The sequence below is a fragment of the Strix aluco genome, chromosome 13, assembly GCF_031877795.1.
Source record: "Strix aluco isolate bStrAlu1 chromosome 13, bStrAlu1.hap1, whole genome shotgun sequence".
Lineage (NCBI taxonomy): Eukaryota > Metazoa > Chordata > Aves > Strigiformes > Strigidae > Strix > Strix aluco.
The window spans coordinates 17,385,857-17,413,534 of NC_133943.1; the positions used below are offsets into that span (position 1 = coordinate 17,385,857).

A 27,678-nucleotide genomic window follows, 5' to 3' on the forward strand; every position below is an offset into this window, starting at 1 on the left:
GCATCCACTTCAATAGATCAAAAAAGAACTTTATTCCAAAATCGAAGCAATATAAGCAATTTTTATTTGTTATTTGAAAGAAATTAAATGGAAAAAAGCCAGGTTTTTTAATATTCAACCAGCATACTTTCTTCATTAACATTTTGCAATGTTTGACAATACTTAATAAAATAGCTTTAATATTACCTAAAATGTTGCAATTTAGCCTTTATAAGTTATGCCAAACTTTCCACAGTTCATTCTCCAAAGCCTACTGACTCATAGCAAAAAAAAAACAGATTTATAGTTTTGTCCTAAAAATGATTTAGGCTAAAATACCAAAAAAGTTGCAAGTTTCCAGGCCTCTCTTTCATACTACATTCATTTAGGAAATATTTTAATGACAGGCAATCCTAAAAGAGAAGCAGAGATGCAGTATGGTCAACAGGCCAAGTTAAGAATTCGCACAGCGAAAAAAAAAAAAAAAAAAGACTTTCAAACATCACACACTTAAAGAGACACTATTAAAGGTATCATATTTCCTAACTTCTGGTTTCACAAAATATATTATTCTCATTTGCTAACAGAGCAGGCTCTACAAAGAACCAACACACTAAGATGACACTGTTTTCTACAATATCAGGCTATGCTTAATTTTGGAAAACTAAGCTGGTTATTTTACTGCCCAAGAAACGTGAAATAAATCAGCTATTGCAAAACTCTGATCCTGAGAGTGCTTTCTAATTGAATATACGTAAAAATGAGTTATAATCAGAATTTAACACTCATCTCCCTTATTGCCATGAAAGCAGCTTTGTAATTCAAGACAAAAAATCCCGAGTAAATTAATTTAAAAATTTCAACACACTAGTTAAACAACGTAAATGCAAATCTAATCCCAAGATCATTTGAAACAGTTTTAGAACAGCATATGCTCAATACTCCAGACTTCTCTTGAACAATTGCTAGTGTGAACTTAACTCTTGAAAGCTGCTTATGAAAATATCAATTAGAAAATACCAAGTCGTACAACAAATGCCTTGCAGATAGCCAAGTTAACGATCAAGCATTAAAAAACCTGCTTCTCCATTTAACAAACAGGCATTCCAAACTAGCATGCAATTTTGTTCTAGTCACCCACTTCTAACAAAGAAAAATTCCCTGAAATATTTCAGCATTACAGAAATTTTGTTCTGCTCCCATCATAACAGACAACATTAACCTAGCTTCACGATAATGCTAAACACTAAACCCAACTAAGAGTAGCACCTGGATATAGCATTACTTTTGTACTTTTTGATATTTAAGTTTATACTCTTGCAGGGCCAGTAGTTCTCTATAAATCAGACTCTGGATTCAGAGACCTTGTATATTCACTTTTTTGGAAAAAAAAAAAAAGTAATTGCTATCAAAAGCAAAGGAAATCTACAGTCTTTTCTCCACTGCATCTTGCATGGAATCCACTGGTATCAGCAGCATTATACAACTTCAAAGGAAATTAAGATAATTGGAAAATTAAGTCTAAAGGCAGTTTTAGAAATACTGTGGTTCTCAAGAGACAATTGCAAATTCCATTAGCATACGTTTTTATAGATCTATATAAATAAATACAGATATATAATATATATAAAATAATATGAAATTATTATTAACAAATCTTTCTTCAGCTACATATCAATTTTAAGAGTTGCCCAGATAATGTCCTTTTGATAATGCTATTAAGATTCCGGTGTCACCAACAGTTCTACTTTCTTGGCAAGCAATTGTACGTTTTATTTCAAGTATTAGTTGTCATGCAATATAAATTCAACCATGTTTAAGAGCATGCTTTAGGTTAGGCAGGTATTCATCTCTCTCTTTTTCTTAAAGGAAATTAATTTTGTAATCATGAAATATGAATGACCATTAAGAGTGAGGTAGAAAACCTGTTGATTTTCCACAGGTATATAAATAGAGATACTTACAGCCGTTCGAGTTGTTTTAGATCCTGAAATGCTCCACGTTCTATCACACTAATCTGATTTTCTTCCAAGTGTCTGCAATTCCAGAAATACCAGTTAATTTTAAGACAACAGAATAAAAGAGCTTCCCCACTTCTCTTCACACATGCTACAAAATTGCTTTTCACATAAGTACCAATAACAGTTATAATTAGGGATTATGAAAAAAAAATCTGGACAGAACAGCACTGTTTCTCTTGGTCACTAACAGGAAACTGACTCAAAAATTGCTTCCTGACCTCCAGATTTGGTAAACATTTGTGTTCCTAAGCTTTCATAACCATAATGCTCAGAGAGCTGTTGGTCTAGAGGCCGGTTGTTACATCTTTAGTATATTACTCTTCGTGTATGTAACATAAGTGAGATAACCGGCTCCTACAGCCCGTAGCAGGAACCCACTCAACATCAATATATTTTTTTGTTGCGCAAAGATTTCAGGCTTGCTCCAGAGTAAACCCTTTGTAAGCACTCCAAAGGGGTTCGATCCCTCCAGAAATACAGCCATGGCAGCAATGTGTGACAACTACAGAGCCGCTGTACAACTGGGTGCAAAAACCCAAGGGAAAAGCCCCAGGTTACCACTGTGTCTGACCCTGCTTTCCTTCAACCCCTGAGACTGAAACAAGGATAAATTAGAAGGAGTGGAGACTGACTTCTCTTTGATTTGTCCTGTGCAGGAAATGACTCTTCATTTACAAAGCAGAAATGCTCTTTACAGGTAAAGTGGAAGCCAAGGCACAGAGATACCAACAGTCCCATTTAAGCTGACCTTTTTCCTCTCTCAGTGCTACCCTCCAGCACACACCCCTTTTCTGATTCTGTAAGAGCACTCAGATGCACAGACTAAATCTAGGCTCTCTGAACATTTTATGTGGCTTTAGCTAAAACACAGAAAGGAAGAACTAGTGAAAAAGCACTGCTCTTGCCTGTTCTCAACAGCCACTCCTCTGCACTCATCCATGAGCATCTATGAGGTTATTCAGAGCTGTTCAACTGGACAGCAGTTGAGAAGACAAGAAGAGAGTATTCCACAGCTAAGACCACATATGAAGATGAAAAAATAAAATTAAAAAACACAAACATGTGAACCAGAGAGGCATGTTCCTAAAAGGAAGGTAAGGAAAAATTGCATGAGGAAAGGGAAAAAAGATGAAGGTATAAGCGATAAAAGGAAAAGGTGCACAAAGGAGTATTTTTCATGTATGTTCTTAGTTTGAGTCTGAAAGCTTTTTTTCTGTTGTACTGTTCTACCAGTTTCCAGATTACTTGTCTGATGTCCTCATTCTGATGTCTGAAAACAGGACTAGACTACCTCTCTAGGAACTCTGGGGCAAGTTTCATGTTTCTGTGCTTCCCACTATAACCCTATCACACATGGGAGAAAAAAAAAAGAAAAAAAAAAGAGGAAAAAATAGAGTGTCAGTAATGCAGAACAGCCAGAATTATGAAGAGACCACAAGAGAAAGCAAATGAAAAAATAAGAAAAATCTGAAGGACCTCTAGAGAGCTAAAGTGCAGAAAGTAAAAAAAGCTGCACAAAGTAAAATACAAAAAACCACAAACACATACCAGATATGACAGGAACATGTAGAATAGGGAAATGCACAACAATGAACAAAAATGGGTATATTAACAGACAATGAAATGTCAAATCCTGGGTTTCAGATGGTCTTCATACATTGGAAGACAAAACCAATATAAATATATATTTTTTTTAATAGGTGTATTCTGGTTTTATTTCTAATTACTTCTGGGGCAAACACCACACTACTCAAAGGCTAAACAAACATGTTACAGAAACCTCTAATGAACACAGAACAAAAAATTCATGTAAATATGGCAGTTGCATATTGTGCTTATTGTTAAGGGCATTCAGTATAAGTGACTGCAGCAGCATTAGGCAATGTCTGACACTCTAAAAAACCAACCAAACCAAAACAACTACTGACATTAATGGTAGTATAGTACATGTGTTTTAATAGACTTTCAAAGTAGTATTGACAGTTGGGATGGGAGCCAAGGAAATCTAAACGACTCCACTTCTAGAGATGAAACACCACAAGAATGAAAAGTCTTCCAGTAGATTTGAAATGTTTCTTAGTATAATCACAACTTGTGCAAAAGTGTTAAGGTAGCAGAAGACTTGCCTTTTCAGTGGCAGGATTCAATTAATTAATTGACTGAATTATCACTAAATAACTACCAGTTCAACAGTTGCAGTTTTAAGGGCTTATGTTAGAAGATACTCATAGGAAAACATCAACTGCAGAGGGCAATCTTCAGAATTACAGAAAGGAATTTTCAGAGGTGCTGGTGAGGCCACTTGTGTGTTTAACTTCTAATAGCTGTTTGTTTCAGAAGAAGGGCTCAACAGAGCAGTAAAACCAACCCGCCTCTGTCAGTGCTGGGACCAGCTCAAGATTAGGTTTTTGTCTTGGTCACTAAAACTTGGAATTAAGCTCAGTTTAGTAAAATACTGCAAGTGAATTAAATGGCACATATACACATTGAATGTAGTCACTATTGTGTAAATGGCACTTGATTAACAGAAGTAGAATCCAATTTTTAAGTAAAACTAGAAATTTGAACTTTATCCACTGGTTACTGTTAACATAAATGAATACCTTTCATGTTTTTATTGAAAATTTCTGAAACATCTCAGCCACTACTTTTGAACATATAGATCTACACACATGCACATATGATGTCCCCGATAACATCTCACTGAGAGACTTGCGAATTTGCACTGCTACAGCAGCACTCAGTGCCCAAATACAAGCCCAGTGAGGGCAGAAACCAACGGTTTCTCTAAATGAGACCTCCACTGAGACCACTGCTAAGAACCTAAGAGCTTAGCCTCAACGAATTCAGTACATTACATTCAAAACTACTTTTTCTCTCTCATCTGGCTTTCTCCCCCTCTCCAATACATGCCCAAATATTTAAAGCTATATATGTGATTTTACATATAAAAATAATGCAACTAAGTTAATTTCCACAAAGCAAATACCAGATCCCTACAGTATTTCTGGCAGAGGCATCAGTATCTCTGTCTGCTTCTGTGTTGACGTGAAGGGGATCTAAACTACTTGATGTAATTCAGAAAAACTGTTAGAGAAATTTCAAAGGAAAATATGAATTTTTAAATAGAAAGAACCTCCAACTTTTCCTGAAAGGACTGAAATAGCTTCAAAATCTATTTCTTGTTCTTTTAACCCAAGATTATTTTCTTATGGAAAAAAAAGACTATGTATAACTACAATAAGTATCTATGAAGTAGTCCTAATTTTCATTACTAAATTAGTGGTGCCATCTGAGGTTCATAGAAAAGAAAACAGGAAATGAAGAGTGACAGATGCTGTAGACTGATGTTTCCCCTTCTGATGTTCAATGCCTGTTTAGAACTATAGTTAAGCTCCTGACTGATACTTTCAGATCAAGAGACAGCACCACCTACATTTTTTTTATTCGTTACTTCATATTAGACTAAAAAAAAAATAAATCAAAGGTTTCCTTGTGTACAACTTCTACAGCTATCCATGATCAAGTTCCGTTTAATCTTCTGTGAAAGTGTTATTAATGGGACTGTACCTTAAAGTGAACAAAATCTGAAAGTCCTATTTGCTAGTGTTTAATTGATTTATGCAGAAGTGATTGCAAAGTGGACCAAAATTTTTACCACAGTATTTATTAAAAGCCAGTGAGAAACAAACAATTAAAATAGTTATGAGACTACATTCAGCCTTCAGCGTGGAACTGAAATTTACTGTTTCACATAACAAATTGTTCCAGTTGTCTGGTTTAAAAGAATACTAATAACTGAATAATGTACAGAAATTACTAGCATTTGATCTCTAGAATTATGGACATGCTTAGTACTAGCACCCTAAAATAGTCTTGTAAAGAGAGACAAGTTTTGTGCTATACTCACAAGACACGGAGATTCTTCAGGCCTGTGAAGTCCGTCTTCGTGATTCTTGTGATATTATTTTTCTCTAGATCACTGCAGAAGAAAAACAAACCAGTATTCAGACACTATAACTGACTGTTAGCAGAAAATATCTCCATCACTGGAGCATCTATCAGCTACTCAAACTGTACCAGTTAAAGTTTCTATTCAAATCTCAAAAAGCAAGTCTTCAATCCTGACACATTTTGCCTCCTCTTCCGAGTACGTTGCTGTCATACAAGAGGTTTCTTCCATTTTTATTTCTAGTATTGGTGCTCACTATATGCTTCTTTCTCCCTCGAAACTAAAATCTTGTAAAAGACTAAGTATCTTTGAGACCCAATTGGTATAATACAGCTGAAACAGAGCACTTGGCCCCCAAATTTAAATCAAACTCTAGGGTTATTCTAAACCCAAGTGAGTCTAATCTGCCACAGACACTTTGGCAACACAGAGCTTGAGGAGAGAATGACTGACTTTAGTGACTCCTAAGCATGGTCCTACCAAGACGACTGGAAGATTTGCTAGGTTAGAGAACAGTCTAGGGTGTTTTTCCATGCATCCTAATTGGACAGCCTCCTGATCCCAGCTTTATGGAAATGCTGATTTTCAGAAGATACTGTAATCACACTGACCTATTTCCCATGTGTGTTCACCCTTTGCCAACACCTACCTTCTGTCTTTAAACTCAATTTCCTAACACCTCTGTCATGTGCCGACATTTTGCTCATGTGGTCACATGACAAGTATTACCTCCTCCACTCTGCTTCAGTCCATGCTAATTTATGCTCTAGATTCAAAATTAGTAAGTAACTGGCATTTTTTCCACAACAGGGAAAACCCACTGTAACCAGACTTTGAGCTGCCCACTTTTCTGCAGCTTTTCTTTGGAGTGAGCCCACCAAAAATGTGGAATTTCATGTCTAAACTCCTATCTTAATAGAACAGACATCAAAATAAAGCACTAGTTTGAGACAAAATCTATTTAATTCAAAGCTGAGTCAAATTAAAGGAAATTATAAACTAATCCTTCCTGCAAGATCCTATACTTAAGGACAGCTCTCCATACAATAACTATGGTGCCTTTAGAGTCGCCACACATCAAGAATAACTCTTGTTATTTCCCAACATAACGAGTCTTTCTGTCATTTTGTTTCTAAAGAGCATACCAAATATCTGCTGGTGCTATAGGTCCTCATTGCTATTTTCTCTCCTCTAGACTTGCCTTTGCTAGGCACCCCTGAAGTTCTCCCACTTGAGCATGTCTTGTTGCTTGAGGTTTGGTGGTTGTTTTTTTTCTGTCCCAATTGTTCTACCTGACCTAGTCCTAACAAACAGGGACAAGACTAAGAGCTAGTCTTTCTTCCTGGTCTTCAGCCATGCTTATTTTAACATAAGAAGCAACATGCACCAAACTTACAATTAATAAAACCAGATAAACTCTCCACCATATCACCACAAATTTGTTCTGAGTGTCATTTCCCTAGATACAAGAAGACTTTAAGTTTTCTAATATTGGAGTAAACTTTTTTCTTCTGAGTCACACTTTATGTCTACCAAAAGCTGCTAAATATGAAAAATACAAGGCTTTGGGGTAACAGTTTTCATGCTAAAAAAGCATTCGGTATTTTTCTAAAGGTCATGAGATTATAAACAATAGATTCTGACAAATTTTGTTGTCTATTGCCATCAACTGAAAACAATCTAATATGAAAAATTAGTCATGAGGCTAAAAATTCATTTTCTGAAAGAGAATATGAGATCAAAAATCTGCAGCAGGAAGTAGAGGCTTTTACTACGCAATTCATTTTTACTATAGTTCCTGTATTGATCTGCACTGGGGTACATCTCTTTCATATTTAGAAGGTTCAGTTTCTCTCCTATTTCTCGTCAAATTCAATGACAAAAAGCAAGATTACAGTATTATTTTGAGTACATTTGACAATCATCTAACACCCATACAAACCTTGAGTCTGAAATAATTTCTGAAAATCAGATGGGTGTTCTGAAGTGCTGTTTCAGGTTGATTATTTCTCTAGGTACAAGAAGGAATTCAAGGAAGAAATCAGAACTTCCAGGAATGCCTCAAATATCATGTTTGTAATCTGAAAAATGCTGTATAGATGGCTGTCTAGGATGGCTTCTAAGTGCCTAGCAAGTAATACTGCAAACAAAAAGCAAAAGCTCTTCAAGTACTCAGAACGGTTTAATCATTTATAGTCATTCTTTCACCCTCCTACAGAGGGGAGAAAGTGCTCCTGGCTGGCACAATTTCCAGTAATTTTCTGTCATACATACAGTTCCATTCAAGCCTTCCAACATGACTGCTACTTGAGCCAGTCTTTTCTCACCTTACATGATATCCTATTAAGTAGGATAGAACTACTACTAAGAAATATGTGAGTGTTCAATTATTATTTCCTTTGAATCAAGATAATTTTTTTCTGCTGACATGAAGTAATATTCTTCTAAGGCATTAAATGAAAAGCAATTGTCATGGTAACAAATTTCATTTTTCTAGTGTGATCTGCATTGTCAAATTAAAGGCAATTACATATTTTGAAGTTTAAGCTTGTTAAAAGGTACATTTTCAATATTCAGAGAAGAAATAGGACTGAATTTTAGTGTACCTAACTTCCCCAAATGCTTCTAACCATGAAAATAAAGTTTTTTCCTAATATGAACACCGTCCTCCACTTATCAAAAATGTAAATATTTAGATAAGTACAGGTAACTGTACTCATTCATCTGAAAAAATAATTCTTCATATTCCTAAACATACATGATTGTTTTCTCATGGGTTCCCTAAAGCTCAGATGCAAACAGATATGGAATTAAGCTCCTTTTAACATCATTTTAACATACTGGTACATTCACTTACTGGAATTGAAAAGCTAAAAAAAAAAAAGCAACCAACACAAAGAACTAAACTCTATACAGTATGAGCCACTTCATAACTGAGGGTAGTCTGGTACTTAGAAGTCTCCAGTGACAATGATTAAAATCATGGTTCATACCGATAAAACCCCCAGCCTATACCTGTACAGGATTCATGCCAGGGACAAAGCAGCTACAGTTTATGATCGCCATCATTTCCACAGCAACTTAATTAGCCATAGACAACATGAAGAAAGAACAGATTAAGGACTATTTAAAAAAAAACAAACCCTAGAACTCAGACCAATAATTCTACACATTGTCCATAATGAGAACTTTTTACTGAATTCTGCATTAAAAATAGAAGCCATATAAGTACAGAATACATAATATTTTTTGCACATCTTTTTCAAGCATTTGCATCAATCTTACAGTGAATCTTTCTAAGGTATAATAGACATTAACAGGATTGAAGCAGTACAAGAGATACACTAGAGCACAGAAATAAGTGTTTTATAACATTGAAATCTATTTCTGACGGTTATTGATACATGTCAAAATAATACTAATAAAATTTTTAAATCATAAAATGGTTTAAAAACAGATAGAATAAACTTTTAAGAGTTACTTTACGCATCTTATCACAGGACATACTTAAATAATAGAAGAAACACATTCTTCTGTCAGGAAACCCTTTTCTTTAGCACAGATGGGAACTAAGGATAGCAATAAGGAGACGAGGGGAAAAAAAATATCCCTACATTTCAGTTATATGAACAAGACAGACAGCATCCTTGCTTGACTTATGTCAACTATATTTTTAAAAGGTCCGTTAAAGAAAAAAACCTACAAAACAACTACAGGGCACTTTCAATGCATGTACCAGCCATTCTCTTCCATTTGCCTTAATCCTGTTGATCAAATCGTGCTTTTCTCCAAGAATACCTTTGAATCACTGCCTACATTTTTCAGATTTTCCAGCTTAATTTCCTCTTCTGTTCTCAGTTCAGTTCTTCCACCCTGGTGCATCATTAACTACTCACTGGTGCGCCAGTATGACCTGATTGCAAGAAGCATTGGAAAGAATTAAGTCTGGAGTAAGCAACGTATAAATAGCTTGTGTTTTACTTGCATGTTGTTCCCCATCTGCTTTTCATGTCATTTCTTCATAAGTTTTCACTTGCCTGTATCTCAGAAAAGGTCTGAGATATAAGGACCAACCTTAGGCTGGCCCAAATTCTCCTGCTAAGGTATACGGAGCAACACAGTGGCATTGACCCTGCTTTTTGTCCATTTTGATAAGACTTAATTCTCAGTTTTGCTCAGCTTGAACAAGTGTATGCAGAACCGCATTCCTGTCGTATAGACCGCAAGCTCTCCACCACACCACCCCTCCCGCCCAGTCTGTGAGACCAATCCCACACATCAGCTCCACTCCTCTCTACTTTCAGCCCCAAGCACTCCTGCTATTCAACATTCTTCTCCTGGTGAAATCTGCAGCTTCCTATTCTGAAAGACTTTAGCACTGCTTGATCAATACATATCTTGAGATTGCTGTTTCCTCTACTCTTGCAGGTTGGCACAGCCTATATTGTATACATAATATCAATCATTCTACTCGTCCCTTCTGAAGGTAGTATCCAAGTTGAAGGTTTCCATTTCTGTAACTAAATTTATTTGGACACTGTTCTACCTTTAAGAGAACCATTCTTAATGAAGGTCACTTTCCTTAAACCATTTAGCATTTGACTTTTAACTGCTGCTTCTGTCCCTATTTTAAAAGGGTTTTACCTTCTGAACATTCGCCTGTTCCAGCATGCCCTCCCTCAAGGCCTATCTGCCATTTGAAGAAAAACAGACTAAAACCTTGATAAACTACTATGTAACACTTCCTCCTCCTGTTCACAGGAGGTCTAACACTGCTGCAAAACAGCAGATTGCCACAGGTTACCCCATTTGTCAATTAAACTTTGTGACTGAAGTTACTGAACTAATGCAGACATTAGTGGTTTACAGCTGGTATTTGTGGGCAACATAATATTTTATGTTTCCTTTACAAAGTTTGGCAGCTGATTATGGGCTCACTAGTGGGTTTCAACTAGAAAAAGCTAAACCTTAACATCTAATCTTGGTTGGATTTCAAACACATCAGTGTTCGTAAGAACTGCTGGAAGCAAATACAGCTTTGAAAAGAAATTGTTTGGGTCAAAGACATGGGGAAAATTATACCGCAAAGGTGAATTTAAAATATATTTAGCTTCAACAAATACCTATGTACAAATACACACATTCTACACAAAATCCTTACCATGCAGAATTCGGCATTTTGCATAGTCTGTGGGGCCAAGTGGCTCTTAGATCTCACTCAACACATCCATCTCACTCTACATGTACACAAGCCCAGCTAGCACTCTTTGCCATTTCACCTTCTGGTAATACTGTCCCATCATCAAAGAACAAGGAAGAAAACCACATTAAGAAATACAGGTCTCTTCTGTTGTCTCAGCAGCAAAGCTGATAACCACTCACTGAAAAAGAAGCTGATACTGTCATCTCTACCAGCTTTAGTACAGCTTTTGGTATTAGGTCCCTCTTGCCAATTTTTTTTTTTTTTTTTTTTTTTTTAGCATAAAACATGTTAAGGACAATGCAGGTGTAGTGGCAACTTTAACAAAACAGACATGGAAGGCATTAGTGGGAATAGAAACACGAATTGGACTAGAATGGTAGAAGACAACATAGAAGTGACTTCAGACAAACTATTAAAGGGAGCTTTACTCATAAACATGTCCTGCTATGTTCTAATAAGAATTTAATTCAATACACATTTTGTAGATGTTGAAGACTAAGTCACACAATGTACGCACTTATTACAAACAGGGATGCTTGGAGCAACTGGAGCAAATCCTGCTTCGTAGCAATTCTGAATTGCTTCATCTTTCATTCTCTGAAGACAATCTAGTGTACTTAAGACAGACTTTTAAATGTTTTAAAGCATCAACATTCTCTAGAGCACACCATTACACAGCGTCAAACCGCACTAAGAGGGCACAAATTTCCTCTGTTACATTACTTAAATTTCAGTTAATAACTACTCTGCTCAGCGGCTCAACTCTTCCAAAACATCCAGACACTGTTGTCAATCTCCACCCTCTTCCTTGGACTGTATAAAGTTTACAACTTGAGAAGTAAATCCACTTGCCACTTCGCACTACATGTCTCTGTCTTCTAGACTCACATACCTTGGCAAATATACACACACATCTTAGACAGCTCTGAGCCTATACTTCTCTAATATACGCAATCAGAATTGCGTTTGACAACACATCACCACCACAATAAACATTACAACTCTTACAAAAGCCAGTAACAAAGGATATCAGATGCTGAAGTCTTGCAACAGTCTTCAAATCAATAATTCAATACTTGCATATAAATAAAAAATCCTTACACAAAATTCAAATCTGTTTATATACAAGGATGCAAAAATTCAAAACAACACTACTAGATTGTAGCAAGTTCCTATCACTCAGATGTCATTTTGCTACCTGCTGAACCCCCTACGCATTGTAGTCTCCAAGATAATCCAAAGTTTGGGCCCTCATCGTAGTTGTAAGTCTTGAACATACCCAGGGGAATCCCTAACTTAATTCCTCAAACTCTTCCAAGACTACAGTGGGTTTTTTTAAACCAGCTGCCCATTTTGGCAGCTCTAGTTGAGTAGTTATGCTCTTCTAGGCACATAGAAGCCAAAGTCAAAACCCTTACTAAAGCATAAAAACCAGTTAGCTCTCAGTACAACTCCCTAGCGGTTTTGTTTGGTATTTACACCTGTGTGGTATGGGCACTGTACAAGTTCACAGGCACCCAAAAGACTCTCGGCCTGATGGTCTTACCACAAGTGGTTTATTTGCTTTAAGACAAGCTTCTACTTAATGCATTTTTTAAAGTTACAATTTGTTCTCATCTGGACAACCACCAGACTCCAGGTGTAAACCTGTTAGCTTTTGGTCAGAAAAGAAGTTACTTGAATTTAGTTCTCTTTCTAGAAGAAACACAGTTATTTCATTTGGTTAAAACCATGCACTGTCAGTAAGTGTTCTGGAGCAACAAAATTTTCTTCCCTTTCAGAGAACTCTCAGATGCCAAGATGGCAAACACAGTGGCATTCCTAACAACAAAACTGAAGATCATCTCTGATGTCCAATAATTTCACAGCAGTACTCATTTTGCATCTCAATGACAAACAAGTCCTAGATGGGTAGTATTTCATAAAATATTTATTAATCCATTTGTCTTTGACCTAGGAAGATATTACACAAAATAAAAATACATACAAAGTGAAAATAACCTGCTATCTAAGGAGAAGGGACTCTAAAGCACCAGTTGCAACTTCATTCAAGTCATCAGATGTTTGTTCATTTATATTAATAAACTAAGAAGTCAGTAAGAGCAGTAGAGAAACTGCATACCGTATTTAAGAAAAATTAACTGCCATAATTTCAAAAGACAGATTTTACCTAAATTACACAGCACTAGGATTCTTTCCTGTCCAACTGCTTTATACGTAAGGTAGGTATGTATTTCTAGTCGTAGAATCTCAAACACAAAATTTAGTTTCTGTTCCTGATAAGTTTTCGAAGTGGCTACCATATACCAGCTCAAACCTATATGCATCTGTGTCATATCTGGGACAAACAAATCAGCATAAAACCAAATAATCTGAAAAGCAGCTTGATTAAACCAGCACCCAGTGTAATCTACAGGGGAGATACCAAAAAATGAGATGAAGAGAAACGTATTTTCCAACAAGGGATGTATAAAATTTGTGTCACACCAAACAATGCACTTAGCAATTAATAAAAATATCTCTTCTTCCCTAAGAACCGAACAGGTCGGGATCCACTACACCATCTAGAACTCACATCAAAACAAAGTGAGTTCTCAGCTAGGACACGATTGACAGAACTTCCAAAAGTTCATGAAGAACGGAAGAAAAATAATTTTCCCCACAAATTTAAGAGCAACTGTTTTGAGGATATAGCACACATTCTTTGTTATGATTAATTTGTAATACATTCCAAAAAATTTATTTCAAATGATAAATCAACTTGGCAGTAATGTTCAAAATGTGGGAGCTAAAATTCAAGTGGTAACAATTGAATTCGGATTCCTGGATCTAAAGAGTTACTGGTATTTTTCATTAGCCCAATTCTTCCAAATAACTCAAGCAGCACGCATTCTTGGGAAACAAGGCTTTTATTGTTTTGCCATTACACTGCTGAAGGACTTTGTCGATCCAAACCACCTGCTAGAATAACAGCAGAGTCTTCCCTTTAAAATTTTCCTGTTTGATTTGTTTCCCCAGCCCCCAATCACTTCGCAAGGTAACCATGAACACACACACAACACCTGAACTGGAGGAAATATGCATTTTCACAGATAAGCTAGCCATTCACTTGGATACCTATTGGACTCCAGAAGTTTAAAGCCATGAGGAATACCTTCTTGATTTTTATGAAAGCAACCTGCAGGGTTGGAGCAAAAGGTTGGTCAGTAAAGTCCTCCTGTCGTTTACGAGTACTTCTGTTCTTACTGTGGGAACACACTAACAACCATAACCAATAAAAGGAGAAAAATCCACTCCCATGTGTGAATGTATCCATAGAGCAGCTTTTGGCTACCCTTTGCAGTCTTTACACACCCAGTATCTGTTTTATTATTTCAACCATTTCCAGGATTTCTGCTATGGAGTTAATTTGGCTTTAATGGGTATGGACTGCTACCAGCCTCTTAACCTTAAATGACTGTAATTCCCTATAGAAAGTAATGGGTGATTCTCTTATGCCTTCAATCCAAGAACTTCAAAGCTACTGTGACAAACTACTCAATTATAACACTACCCTGAAGCCCTCTGGCAGCACAATCTGCATATCTTTGGAATTAACATATTTCCATCTCAACTTTTGCAATGCAGGAAATAAAGTTCTGGGACAGGTTTTTATGAAATACACAAATTCCATTAGTTTCCAAATCACTCGGGCAAGTAAGAACATCACTTGTAAAGAAAAAGACAAAAAAACTTCAAAATCATGTATAGCTGAAATAATTTTTCTTAAAAATTAGTACATTTTTAAGAAGATGATACATTCCATCTCTACATAAGGCTTCTTTTTAAGTTATTTTTTCTTCTTAAAACAAACAGCTGACTGCAAAGCAGCATGAGATTTTTTTTTTTTTTTTTACTGACTTCTACTCTCTAAACATTTTGCATCATCTGGTTGAATAGGAAACAAAAAACCAAAAAACAAACAAACCAACAAACAAACAAAAAAGAGTCCTCCATCTAAGAGAAAATAAGCCCATGCAACAGCTACAGGTGGTGCACTGCCTGACCAGGGAGTTGCTTTGCAGAAAAGGACCTTGAAGTCCCTCTGGACCACAAAACATCAGCAGTGTGCCCCAGCAGCAGTGAAGGCCACCCTTGACTAGACTGTACTACCAAGAGCGTAGTCAGAAGGATTTAAGAATTTGAAAGAATTGACTGATCTCTTGTATTCGGGATTTGTGACAGTTCACCTGCAGTACTGTATCCTGTTTCAGGCTCTCCAGCACAAGGCAGGCACTGATACGCTGGAGAGAGAAGTAAAGGGCCACTATCCTGATAAGGCTATCAGGAAACTGTAGCATGTGACATACTAACAGAGGCTGGGGGAGCTGGGCTTGTTGAACTTAAATAAAAGGTTAAGGGGAGATCTTACGGCAGTCTACAACTACCTAGTAGGTAGAATGCAGACCCCCTTCTCTGACCTGCAGTAAGATCAAGTCACATGTGGAAGAACATTAGCAGAGAAAAAAAAAAAGCCCTGCCATAACCACCAGTTGTTGAAAGGATTCAGAAATATTCTGCATAGCTTCAGTAACGACTACTGCACAGAGCATATTAACACAGTAGTATCAGGATCCAGTAATTTTTATATTGTTTGCTATCCACATTGAATCAGAATAACAATAAACTTACAATCCAACATTTAATAATGGTGGTTGTTGTTGTTGGACAGCACCACATGTATGACACTGGATAGTTTCAGTCTCCAGAATAATTTACATAGTAATTAAATAGCCACACAATAGCTGGAATGTACAAATTCTGTGCTGCAGTCCATCATACTTTTGTAACACACCTACACGATACACCTTTTAATTCAAAAAAATTAGATTGTTCCTTCTGATTACAGAAGGCTTTCAGGTATGACTCAGACTGTATTCTTTCTATCTGAACAATGAAAGAACTGATCTTAAAGGGTAAATGCCCTAATTTTGTGAATAAGCTATCCATTCTTAAGCCCATAACAGTAGTGCTTGGTTAATAGCCTGCACTAAGTGTCCAAATGATCTGGAACTGCTTGCAGGCAACACACTTCTGTCCTCATCCTTATAAAAACAAGAAAAATTACTTGGCAAACTACAGGTGTTAAAAAACACCAAGAAAAAAAACCACCTTTTGCAACTTGCGCAGTAGCTGAATTCCCCATTGAGTGGATTGCTGTTGAAAGTCGGACCCGAGACGTGCAGAGAGCAGCATAATGGACTCAGTAATTCAAGTACTTTGTTTCTTCCAAGGAAATACATGTTTGTCCCAGCATGCAGGAACTCCTGACTAATTATTATAGTTTTCAGATTTTATCATATATAAAGGAAATGTTATGCTGGCAGAATAATGTTCTACCAGTAGCTTTTACACTCCCATGCCCTTCACCTTTGTCCCCAAAGTTTTGCAATTACTCTTGATGTGCTCCAGGTCTCGCTTGGTAGTGTCATCTGTGTCCTTGTGATAGGTAACAGGCAGGCAGAATAAAAGAGGTCAAGAGGTTACACTGGCATAACCTCACGTGCCAGTACACAAATACAAAGCTTGTTTCATAAGCAGGAAGAGCTGATGTTTTGGCTACAGGTGCAGAATTACACCACCATTAGAATAACTAACATGGTGGGATAGCTCTTGCGGTCATACATATGTTTGGTGATGGTTGAATACAGGGTTCTCAGTTAAGACAGGCAAGGAGGAGGAGGAGGAGAGGCTGCCCTTCATGTGAAGGAACAGTTCATATGTCTGGAGCTCCTCTATGGACTGGGCACAGGTTCCATTGAGTAGGCAGGTCTGGATCAGAAGAGGTCAGTGAAGGTGGCATTATAGTAGAAGTTCTTACCAACCACCCCACTCAGAACAACACTCCTCTTAGAGCAATGGGAGGAAGCCTCCAGATCACAGACCTTGGTTCTTATCAGGAATTTGAATCTCCCTGACATTTGCTGGAAAAGCAACACAGGGGCAGGCAAACAAGCGAGGAAGTTTCCAGAGGGTGTCAGACATAGCTTCCTAAAACAGATGCTGGATGGGCCAACCATGGGTTAAGTTTTCCTGATCTGCTACTCACAAATGATGAAGTGGTTGGGGGTGAGATATTCAGTAGAATCCTCGAGTTTAACAATCATGAAACAATGACATTCAAAATGCTGAGGGGTGTGAGAAGGGTAAATAGCACAGCATAGACCCTGAACTTCAGGAGAACAGAATTCAGTTTTGCAGAACTCTGAAATATTTCAGAGTTGAGGGGATTGATGGGGCACATCTTGTGGGAGCAGCCTAGAATAACCTTAGCACAAGAACACTCCATCCAGATACTGAGGAATATAAGCAGGTGTATCAGAATACCACCTTGGCTCAACAGGATCTCATGACTGAGCTCCAGGGCAGGAGAGAGGGTATGGTACACAGGAGTACAGAAACATTGCTCAAACATTAGGTGATGGCATTAGGAAAGGCAAAGCTCAGCTAGAGTTCAAACTGGCAAGAGGCATCAAGAAAAGCTTCTAGCAGTACATTAGCTATAAAAGAACGAGGAAGATATGATGGTTTAGTGACAGACTGAGGTGCTCAATGCCTTCTTTGCTTTAAGTCTTCACTGACACAGTCTCCCAAGTCTTTGTGCCTAAAGACAAGCTTCAAGAAGGAGAGGAACAGCCAGTAGTGGCAGAGGATCATCAAGCATCCCTTAAGAAATCCTGACCCATACAAGCCTGTGGAAACTGATAGGATGCATCTGTTGGTGCAGAGAGAGCTGGCTGATGAAGTGCAGCCTTGCTGCGACATTTCTGATACAGTTATATACTACATTTCTCTTCAAAAAAGTTGAAAAGAATTGTATGGCAAAGTGAAGGCTGGTCAGCATCAGCCTCATTTTGGTCCCTGGAAAAGTCAGTGCAAATACTATTAGAAGTGACTTCTGGGCACACAGAAGAGATGATGACTGAAAATAGTCAATAGAATTACCAAAGTTAAATTGTGCTTGACCAACCTGACTGCCTTCTACGCTAAAAAAGAACATCTCTGGATTAAGTAAGAACAGTGTCTTTCTCAACTACATGGGGAATACTGTGTCCAGTTTTGGGCCCATCAGTCCAAGGAAGATGCTACTAATCAACTTGTGCGAGTCCAGTAAAATACCACTGAAATGATCAAGGGACTTGACTACATAAGACAAGTCTGAGGAAGATTAGCTTATTTAGGTTGGAGAAGGGCAGGCTTTGAGTGACTGAAGAGCAGTCTTCCAATACCTACAGAGGGTTTGCTCTGAAAGTGGTACAAGAGTCTTTAATGAGGTGTTTAGCAGAAGAGATACAATGATCATAAATTCAAATACAAGTCATTCTGGTTGATTTATAAAAAGAAAAAACAACTTGTTACTATCAGGACAGTCAAACTGTGGAACAGGTTGCATAAAGGTGCTGTTGTCTTCAAGACCCAACTGGACAAATCCCTGTGTAACCTGGTCTGAATTCCATGTTGACCCTGCTTTGAGCAGAGGCCAGACTAGGAGACCTCCTGAAGTTGCTTCCATCCTTAAAGATTCTACAATTCTATATTTTCTATGAAGAAAAGGGTAAAACATTTGTTTGTTGGTTTTTTTGTTTTGGGAGGAGGTGAAGGGTTAGTAGAAAGCTTTAAATCTGCAGCACTAAGATAACTACAGAAAATACTTTAAAAGACAGTTGCTACAGAAACATGAAGAAATAGGAAGAAGCCAGGATTGTGCACATTATAGAGAAAGAAGTACAGTACTGTGTCATACTAGCTCAAGTATCACTTTCATAGTAAAAAAAACCCCAAGATTAACAGCTGTATATACAAAAACTTCATTTTAAACTTATTTGTTTTAAATTCTTGATCTTATTTAACCATTCCTATTTAACTCCTATAGCTGTAGCTCATCTTTCATATCCAACATGCACCAGCTGGACTGTTATAGACATTAGGTGGTTGCATCAGTCCAGTGCTATTCCAATGAAGACCAAGCAGTTATACAGGTACAAATCAGACAATGTCAAACATTCTTTTGGCCATATTTTCACTCAACCATCAAATGGATAATCTCATCAGGATATGAATAGATATATGCTTGCACTTCAATCTTCGTCACTTTTGGACTTTAAAGGTCACCCCAATGAATTTGCATTCACTATCTCAAATAGGTATACCTTGTAAATCAATGTAAAATATAACTGTGATAACTGAACTTCACAAAAATCTTAAGTAGGAACATTCTTCAGAGTTAATGTCATTACTACAATTTACAGCAAACACTTATATATTCCCCAACTTTCAGCAATTCTTCCAGTGTGTTTAATGCTAACGTAATGTTAATTAAGGACTTCTGGAACAGAAAGCAATAAATAGTAAGAAACAAGGACTGACAAAATTTAGTATTTTTCATGAGATAGTTTTTTTGCCCTGACTCTTCTACACACTTTGTCTGTTTTGTTTTTTTTAATTCTGTACAGACCCAAGCACAACAGGTTCATCGGGGGGAAAAAAAACACCACTGCATGTAAACTTCAGGAAAATTCACATTGCTTTATTCCACAGAGACAATATCTGATGTTTGCATTTAAGTCTGTACTTCACTTTACTATGTGGTATATGACTGAATGTAATGCTGTGAAGAAACTGCTGTTTAGGTGCTCTTCACTAATATAAACAATTTGATGTTTAGGACATGAAATTCCCACTTCTGACTGCTGTAATTCTTGATGACTTGGGAAAAAAGTTCTACCAACAAACAAATTATTTTAGTGAAGCCTGACATGAAAATCAAGCCTTGATTTCATCTCCTTGCTCACTTTCAAACATGCACAGACTAGAAATTCTTCCCAGGAGATCCTTCCCCGAAAAGGTAATAGATGTGTTTGGTTTTTGTTGTTGTTGTTCAGGAGGATTTTTTTAATTTAACAAGCATCCAGTTTCACCAACTCTATCCCTTCCAAGTACCACCACACTGAGTGTGCATGTCTACCATAGCCACTAAGGAGCAGATTAACCCAAGAAGTTCCAGTAAAAGATGTAGGACAGGTTTTTTTAACATGTAAAATGAAATTTTGAAGGAAGCTGTGGATAGCTTGGATTTAACCAAGTTAGCATCCAGATGTCACAAGCAATTTTCTTCACTCAATTAGATTCCCACCTTCTCTGTCCCACCCTGTCCTCCTCCAACTTGTTATTTTCAACTGGAGTTGCTGGAGTGAAGTTGAAGTGATTTCAAGATGTTTGCTAAATAAACACAAAACTCAAGTTCTCCTGAACGAGACTTGGCACACATATTTCATGTTTCAAGTTACTGAAACTACTCATGGTTATAGAACCACTTTGCACTACACCTATCATGTACCCAAGAACTATGGAAGAACAACCTTGGAAAATATCTATGCTATACAAAGAAGTTAACACCAACTGGGAATAATTCATTTTCAACTTCTAAGAAACTTCATAAGCAATTAGCTAAAGAACTTCCCAGGAAAAAAAAAAAAAAAAAAATACACAAAAACACCAACCAAACTAAACAACCCCCAAAAATCCATAAAACACTTTTGATTGCTATATTTTGCTGCCTTTTCATATGTTATCTATTAAAATTCACAACAGGTTCATTGGGCTGTTTCTTATATTTTCACTTTCTTATCTGAGAAACTTATATCCAGATGTGTGTTTTCATCTCGCTCTGAAGAACCAGCCTTTGCCTCAGGGCTTTGTTTCACAACACTTCCACTTCTGGAAAACAAGTTTTCTTTGCTCAAGAATTTTACTTCTGTGACTTGTTTCACCACTTGATTCTTGTCTCCAGCTTACCTTCCTACTACGTTTATTTAGACATTTCAAAAATGCACAATTGCTTCCCTATACAATTTCCTTACAATGAGTTCTTCTTTTTGCTCCCCAGCTATATTCTTAAAAAACCACCTCTACCACTTCAGGAAGATGAGATGACTAGCCTCTTCTCATCACTCTACAACTATTTCAGAGAAGCTTGTGACCCAGAAGTTCCCACCTCACTAAGTGATGCAGTAACCACTGCCATCCTCACCAAGCAAAGATGTTTCACCCAAGTTTTTCCAAAATCAGCATTTCAAAAAATGTATTTAATATAATGCCCCCCCTCCCCAGTCTAAACAAAACCATCACACAGACAAAAGATAAATTTGAGGAAAATATATATGTTAGGGTCCCACTAAAGTCCAGGCAAAACATACTTTATGACTAACAGAAGGCACAAGACATATGAACTACTTTCAAGATGCAGTGTTTTCTTGCTAAAATTTCTGAGTCATATTTAAAGAATACAACTGTTTAATTAAAACATTAGTGTCTCTGTAGCCGTGGACGACCAGTACACACACATGCAGTGATTAACTTCAATAGCCTTGATGTCATGTGACCACATTTGTTATGAGCTTTATAGGCTACTTATTATATTCTAAAGCAGAAGGAATAGACAATCAAGGCAAGCAAGGATTATGTGTTCTTTGCTATTTTCTTATTGTAAGGGGGGGGAAATCATTAATGTAAAGATAAATTATATCCTTACATAGAAGTCTGAGTAACAACTGAGAATTTTTTTGATCATCCATCTTTGACAAGACAGCACGTCCCAAGGAACACGATAACAAAATTCAAAGGAAATGAATTTTATTTTAGGATGAGCTTTTTGGAATCTCTAAAGGAAAATTGAAGTTAACAATTTGAATCTTTTCTACTTTGGGGCAAGTTGTTTGTGGAAAAAGCTTTTCCAAGCCAAGTTTTTGTATTAGGTCAGTACTACGTAATATCTGCTGCTAATGCTAATAACCATTTTTGCCAGACAGACAACTGAGTACTCCAGATTTAAAAGCTGCTAAAATATCTGAAGGAGTGCTCACTATTCACCATTGCATACCCAGAGAAAATGTCAGTGAAAACAATACAGTAGGACAGCTTGGCTGAGCTGACTTAAAACTTTTCATTTTACTATGACCTGAGAAAGTGCGTAAAGCTCACAACTCACTGCCTGTATCCCTTCAAACTGTCAAAGGTTATTTATTAGGGTCCCATAACAACCTGTACCAGCAACACCTTACAATCTACTAATACATTTCTTTTGTACAAGTTAACTAACACATTCCTTACCAGCCAGGAATAAAGGAAGACCAACTGAAAAAACAAAGATTGAGAATTAGTCCTCCATTAGTATGCACAAGAATGCACCTATGTCTCTGCTTTCAGCATGTTATTTCCGTAATAGTTAAATGCTTATCTTCTGAAACATTTCATGAGAATGTTCATTCACATACTCTTCCCCTCCACTCTACTCCCCCAGTGAAGCAGCCAACCTTGACAGAATCTAGCTCTTGGATAGAAGAGGTTGGAGCCAGACATTAAAACCTGCATTTTATAGTGCTGTTATTTTGGAGATCAGAACCTCAGATTCACTAACATGAAATTTATTACCATTTGTTATCATGCCTAGGAGCACCTTTACAATAGCTCAAGATTTCTTCATCTTAAGCACTGTACAAACAAATAAGTCCCAGAGGACTTTCAGCAAAGACAGAAAGAGCAAAGGGATGAAGACAAGCAGATGAACCAGCACTGATCATCAGTACAGCAGGCACTGTCCTCCACTATGAAGTAGTCTAACTTGCATTACATATTTTTAACTGGTATCATGAAAATTGCAGCAAATTTGAAATTTTGCAAAGCAAACTTTTTTTTTTAAATAAGGACAGCTCCTCCCAAGCAAGAGCATCAACATGGAAGAAAAAAAAAAAAAATTAAAAAAATCTATCAGAAATGGAGTTCATGACCATACCTCCTCCACCTTCTACAAGCATGTTCACAGGCTGTTAAAATGCATTACTGATCTCCAAATCATTAACCCCCAGAGCACTTCATCCCTCCACTTACATGGAGCCCTGGCTGAAACAGAACCACCGATCTTCTGTCTATGTAGACAGGAACAACTGTGAAGGTACACGGAGAAAACATTCGGAAAAATTACAGGCAACTGATTTGTCATGTTCTCTTGGGTGATTTCCCATATGTACCGCCACAGCATAATGTCACTTGAGTAACCCCACACAGCAGAAGAGGATTGAAGTCTCTCCAATTAAACTCCCAAATATAGCATCACTGCTAAAAGCCTTGTGCCTCAAACTGGAATGAACACAGGTCCACACAGCAGCTAGCCAGGTATCAATGATAAGACCATTATCTCCCAAAATCCTCAGTGTTGCTTGGACTCTAAATATATTTAACAGGTGTTTGACAGTCTTCATGAATAAGTTGATACTACTTCCACAAAGTTGATTCTTTGCCATGCAAGTGAAGAGGGCAGACAGTCATACTGACCTCCCTGCAGGAAGCATAGAGGGCTCTCGAAGTCCCTTGGACATATTTCTGCAACAGTATTGCAAGTTTTCAGGAAAGCATTGGTAAAAGTGAGTTGGTGAGCAATATAAATTCTGAAATCAATTTACAAGTAAATTTCAGATCGGTTTTGCAGATTTCTTGATGGAAACTTAAGACAAGACCAGCTTTAAAACACTAAGTTTTCTTCCTCATTTTAGCTGAACTGATGTTTACTGAAAATGCTCCCCTCAGTGACAGAAAAGGAAAAAATACTGGCATCAGTTAAAATGATTTCCACCTGAGGGCCAAAATTAAATTAAGGTCTCAGAAAAAGAAGCAAGTCACAGACAAAAAGGTAAAAACCTAATTAAAAGCTCCAGAAATCTATCAATCATAGGATTAAAAACATATATTGCAGCCAAACAGATGGTGTAAAACCGAAATACAAGACAAATTTATTCTGACAGAGACAACTGACAGACCAGATTCAGTTGGGGTAAAAAAAAAAAAAAGAAAAAAGCTGAAAATAACTGGTGGAGAGATAAGAATCAGCCTCTTAAACTCTCTTTCCTACAAAGATGGCCCTCAACTCATCTAAAATCTACTCTGACTACAAGACCACAGACCTGTTCTCCTCATGTAAATAGGTAAATAGATCTTTTATGTGTTTAGTACCATTAGAAATACTGTCAGATAGTTAGCTACAATGCCATTTCTCAATGGGGAAGAAGTGGCTCTTGCCACCGATGAGAGCCATACAGGATCTTAAATGATACATTTGACTGGACAACATTGAAAACAGATTTGAAAATAGAGCATTATGGATCTCTGGAGAAAAGACTTTAACAATACTGAAAACAGAATAGCTTAAGCCTTGTTGCAATCAGAATATTACTAGAACCCAGCCCATTCTTAACCTGAAAATTACTTAAAAACAAACAAGAAAGTCAAACTGATGTAGCCTTACCCTGACAAGCAAAACCCATTAATGAACATAAAAGGGATGGGAGTGACAACAGCAGCCCCAAGCCAAAATCCATTTAACATTGTAATAGTGCACTTGAATCAACAAGAATTAATAGAAACTCCCTGTCACCCAAGGAGCTTAAAGGAGCCAAGGACAGGAGGCACATTCTACCAGCATATTTCAAAGACTTCACAAGAGGACGGGGCATGAAATTTATCTATCATGATAACATTTTCTGAACACCACTGGTCATCTACATGTTCCTGTAATAGGAACATAGGGATGGACGATCACCTGAAGAAATCTTTGCCACATGTTACTTCCAGTCATTCTCCTTGATATCACCAACATTATTTTTCTCCAAAAAGCTTTACCAGTGGAAGCTCACTTTAGCTTTTCTCCTCAAAGTTATCTTGACTTCTGCCTTCATTCCTCACCTGAAGTTAGAAATTTGCCTTGTCTCAACTTGAAGAGGACAAACACCACTACTTTGTCTTGTGGGAACAAAAAGTAAACCAAACAGGCAAAGAGGAGCCCCCTTTAGAGACCTGTGGAACTGCAAGACAGAGGATATACATGTTGATTCCTACAGCTGCCATCATCAAGCCTCCACCAGAAAGTTGGCTCTACTTAAAACTAAATGCATGATCTCTAGCACTGGAGAAGAATACTTGCTCAGTCACACCTTCTCCCCAGCCACAGAAGATCACCCACTGCTGAAACGAGTTTCAACACTGAGCCACAGAAATTCTTTACCTGATCCAGTATCTGTCTGTCGTTGCGGAGATCAAACAGGTGAAAGAACTAAGAGGTACTAAGTCACTTATGAAGAACATTCCACAAGTTCTTCCTAATATTAACACAACATTTGAGATAATTCAGTAGTCATAGTATTACGAGACACAGGGAAGCGTCGAGTCCAGCAGCAGACCTGCATTTCATATTAGGCATTTGAGTCTTTCAGGTTAACTTCGAAAGGAAGAAACATCCTTTAATCACAAGGAGTTTGCTACAGTGTAGTACCTCATAAGGCTGGAGGCACCTTTGAAGACAAAAGAGGCTCCAGAACTTTCAAGTTCACAATCGTTCTGAATTGGAAAGAGCTAGTTGCATTACTTCAGTAACAAGACATAGTTATACTTTGTAGGTTCAAATTTAGATAAAAAGAGCCAAGTAAGGAAAAAATAAAAAGATAAAAGAAATCAGGAATTATGGCGGGGGGGGGGGGACGATCACACACACACACAAAAATTCAATTATTTCATTTGCTTGAAAAATTACTTGAGTGGTCAACTGCAGTCCTCAGTCAAAGGTGAAAGACAGCTCAATTCAAGTTCAGTCTTTAGAAAATTTGACCACTACAGCATCCTTAGAAGGTGTAATATGTGGAAAGCAGAGCAACACAGTTGTGACTAGGAACAGATCCTGACCCATTTCAACTTTGAACTTGAAGCAAAACAGTTTTCGATTAATTTCTAGGTAATCAAGCATAAGCTAACATATCTACAATATTAACCAATGGCTTCTCCATTTTTGTTCAGAAATAATTAAATCTTCTAATCAAGGGAAAACGGATCCCACTAGACCATCACCAGACAAAAAGCTATTCATTTTAAAAGATCAGTGGCAACAACAGGCAGCCAAGGGAAATCAAGCACTGTGGGCACCTCAAGAACTATATCAGGAGTTCTAGAAAAATTAAGCTTTGAGTCATTTGAGCAACTAGTTCCTGGGAGGGAACACATCCTGATTTAAGTCTTCTGAACAGTCCCTCCATTAAACAAGCTCAATTCTTAACTTAAAATAGCTGAAATTTACTCACTGAATATCCTTATTAGAGCCAAGTGCTTTTCCCCTATCACCCTTATAACTCCCCAAGCATCTTGTGAGATTTCTGTGAGAAAACCATTTTCTTTCTGCTCTGTGAAAGCTGAGGAATAACTTAGATACTACTGAAATGCAGTCAACAAACCGTATCAGATGTTAATGTCCACGCAAGACAGGTTATCTTTGTTTTAAACATAACTGGAAATGCTTGAACTAAAAAAAAAAAATCCCACAAAAAAAAAAAAAAAAAGAAAAATGCTTGGCAGTGACATTCCAAAAGATTACTGATAGTACCTCACTATGAAGGTCAAAGGAGTTCATAGCAATCAACTTACAAGTGACAGTGTACAACACAAGGATTTTTATACTGGTTACTGTACAAATAAAAGACTAACAGGATTTACTTATTTTTGGCCTCAAAATCCGTCTATATAGGTAAGCTATACTAACTTTGGTACACGCTTCCCCGAACTCATACACATACAAATTCCAGCAGGGAAAAAAGCAATACTCATCATCTGTATTTTAGGGCTTCCTAAAAGGCAACAGATGTTCTTTAGAGGGGCAACTTTCCTTTCACCTAGTTCTTTTGCATGAATCAATACTCAGCTGCCAAAGTAAGAATATGAAAAAAGTGAATAGTCTCAGAGCAACACATTAAAAAATTCTGCAGTACGTAGTCTGGTCCCTTTGATCTCAGAATCTAATCCAAATTTGTGCAAGCAAACACAGACAACATGGAAACAGCCACTACTGGCTTCTGTAGCTACCAAATTAGAATAGCTAATTTCATCCTCCTTCCTGTTTCCATCACTTCAAAACCAGGCAATGAATTTAATAGTGCAAGACTCTGATCCTATACAAGTGCATGTCAATGTCCAGTCAAGCACAAGTAGTCAGCGTTAAGTTAGTAAAAGGAAGTATTCAAATTAAATTAAGCAACTCGGTCAAGTTTTCCCAGGATCAGTACCTCTGAGAGAAAGCTCTTCGAAGTTGAAGCCATGTATGTCTACTTATTGACACATGACCTAGGACGGGGAGGGGGGGGAAGGTTCCATGCAAGGTTTTGAAGAGTGTTACTATACAAACAAATGAGTGGTAATCCTAGTGGGAAGAATTCTAGAAACACAAAATGTCAATGTAAGAGTCAGTATAATTATATTTGCATGTGTTTAACATTGCGTTGTGCAGTAATATGGAAGCATTCAAGACAGGAGCTTAGATTTAATTTGGAGACAAAATTGAGGAAGTTGAAGACTTATTACAAGCCAGTGCAACTTCAGCAGCTGCATGCACCTAGGCCAAAAACACCATAATAATATATTTGTATAACAGAAACCCCAGACCACATGAAAACTCC

General features: G+C 37.3%; 1 protein-coding gene across 2 annotated transcripts in view; it reads right to left on the reverse strand.

Moving 5' to 3' along the window:
• The window catches only part of SLIT3 (slit guidance ligand 3), a 528,498-nt gene that overhangs the window by 495,867 nt on the left and 4,953 nt on the right, over positions 1 to 27,678 (reverse strand). For both annotated transcript variants that reach the window (XM_074838539.1, XM_074838540.1), the window contains exons 2-3: positions 5,911 to 5,982; positions 1,944 to 2,015 (exon numbers count right to left, since the gene is read on the reverse strand). In XM_074838539.1, the coding sequence (XP_074694640.1) occupies positions 1,944 to 2,015; positions 5,911 to 5,982 (144 nt within the window). The remainder of the gene's footprint in view (positions 1 to 1,943; positions 2,016 to 5,910; positions 5,983 to 27,678) is intronic.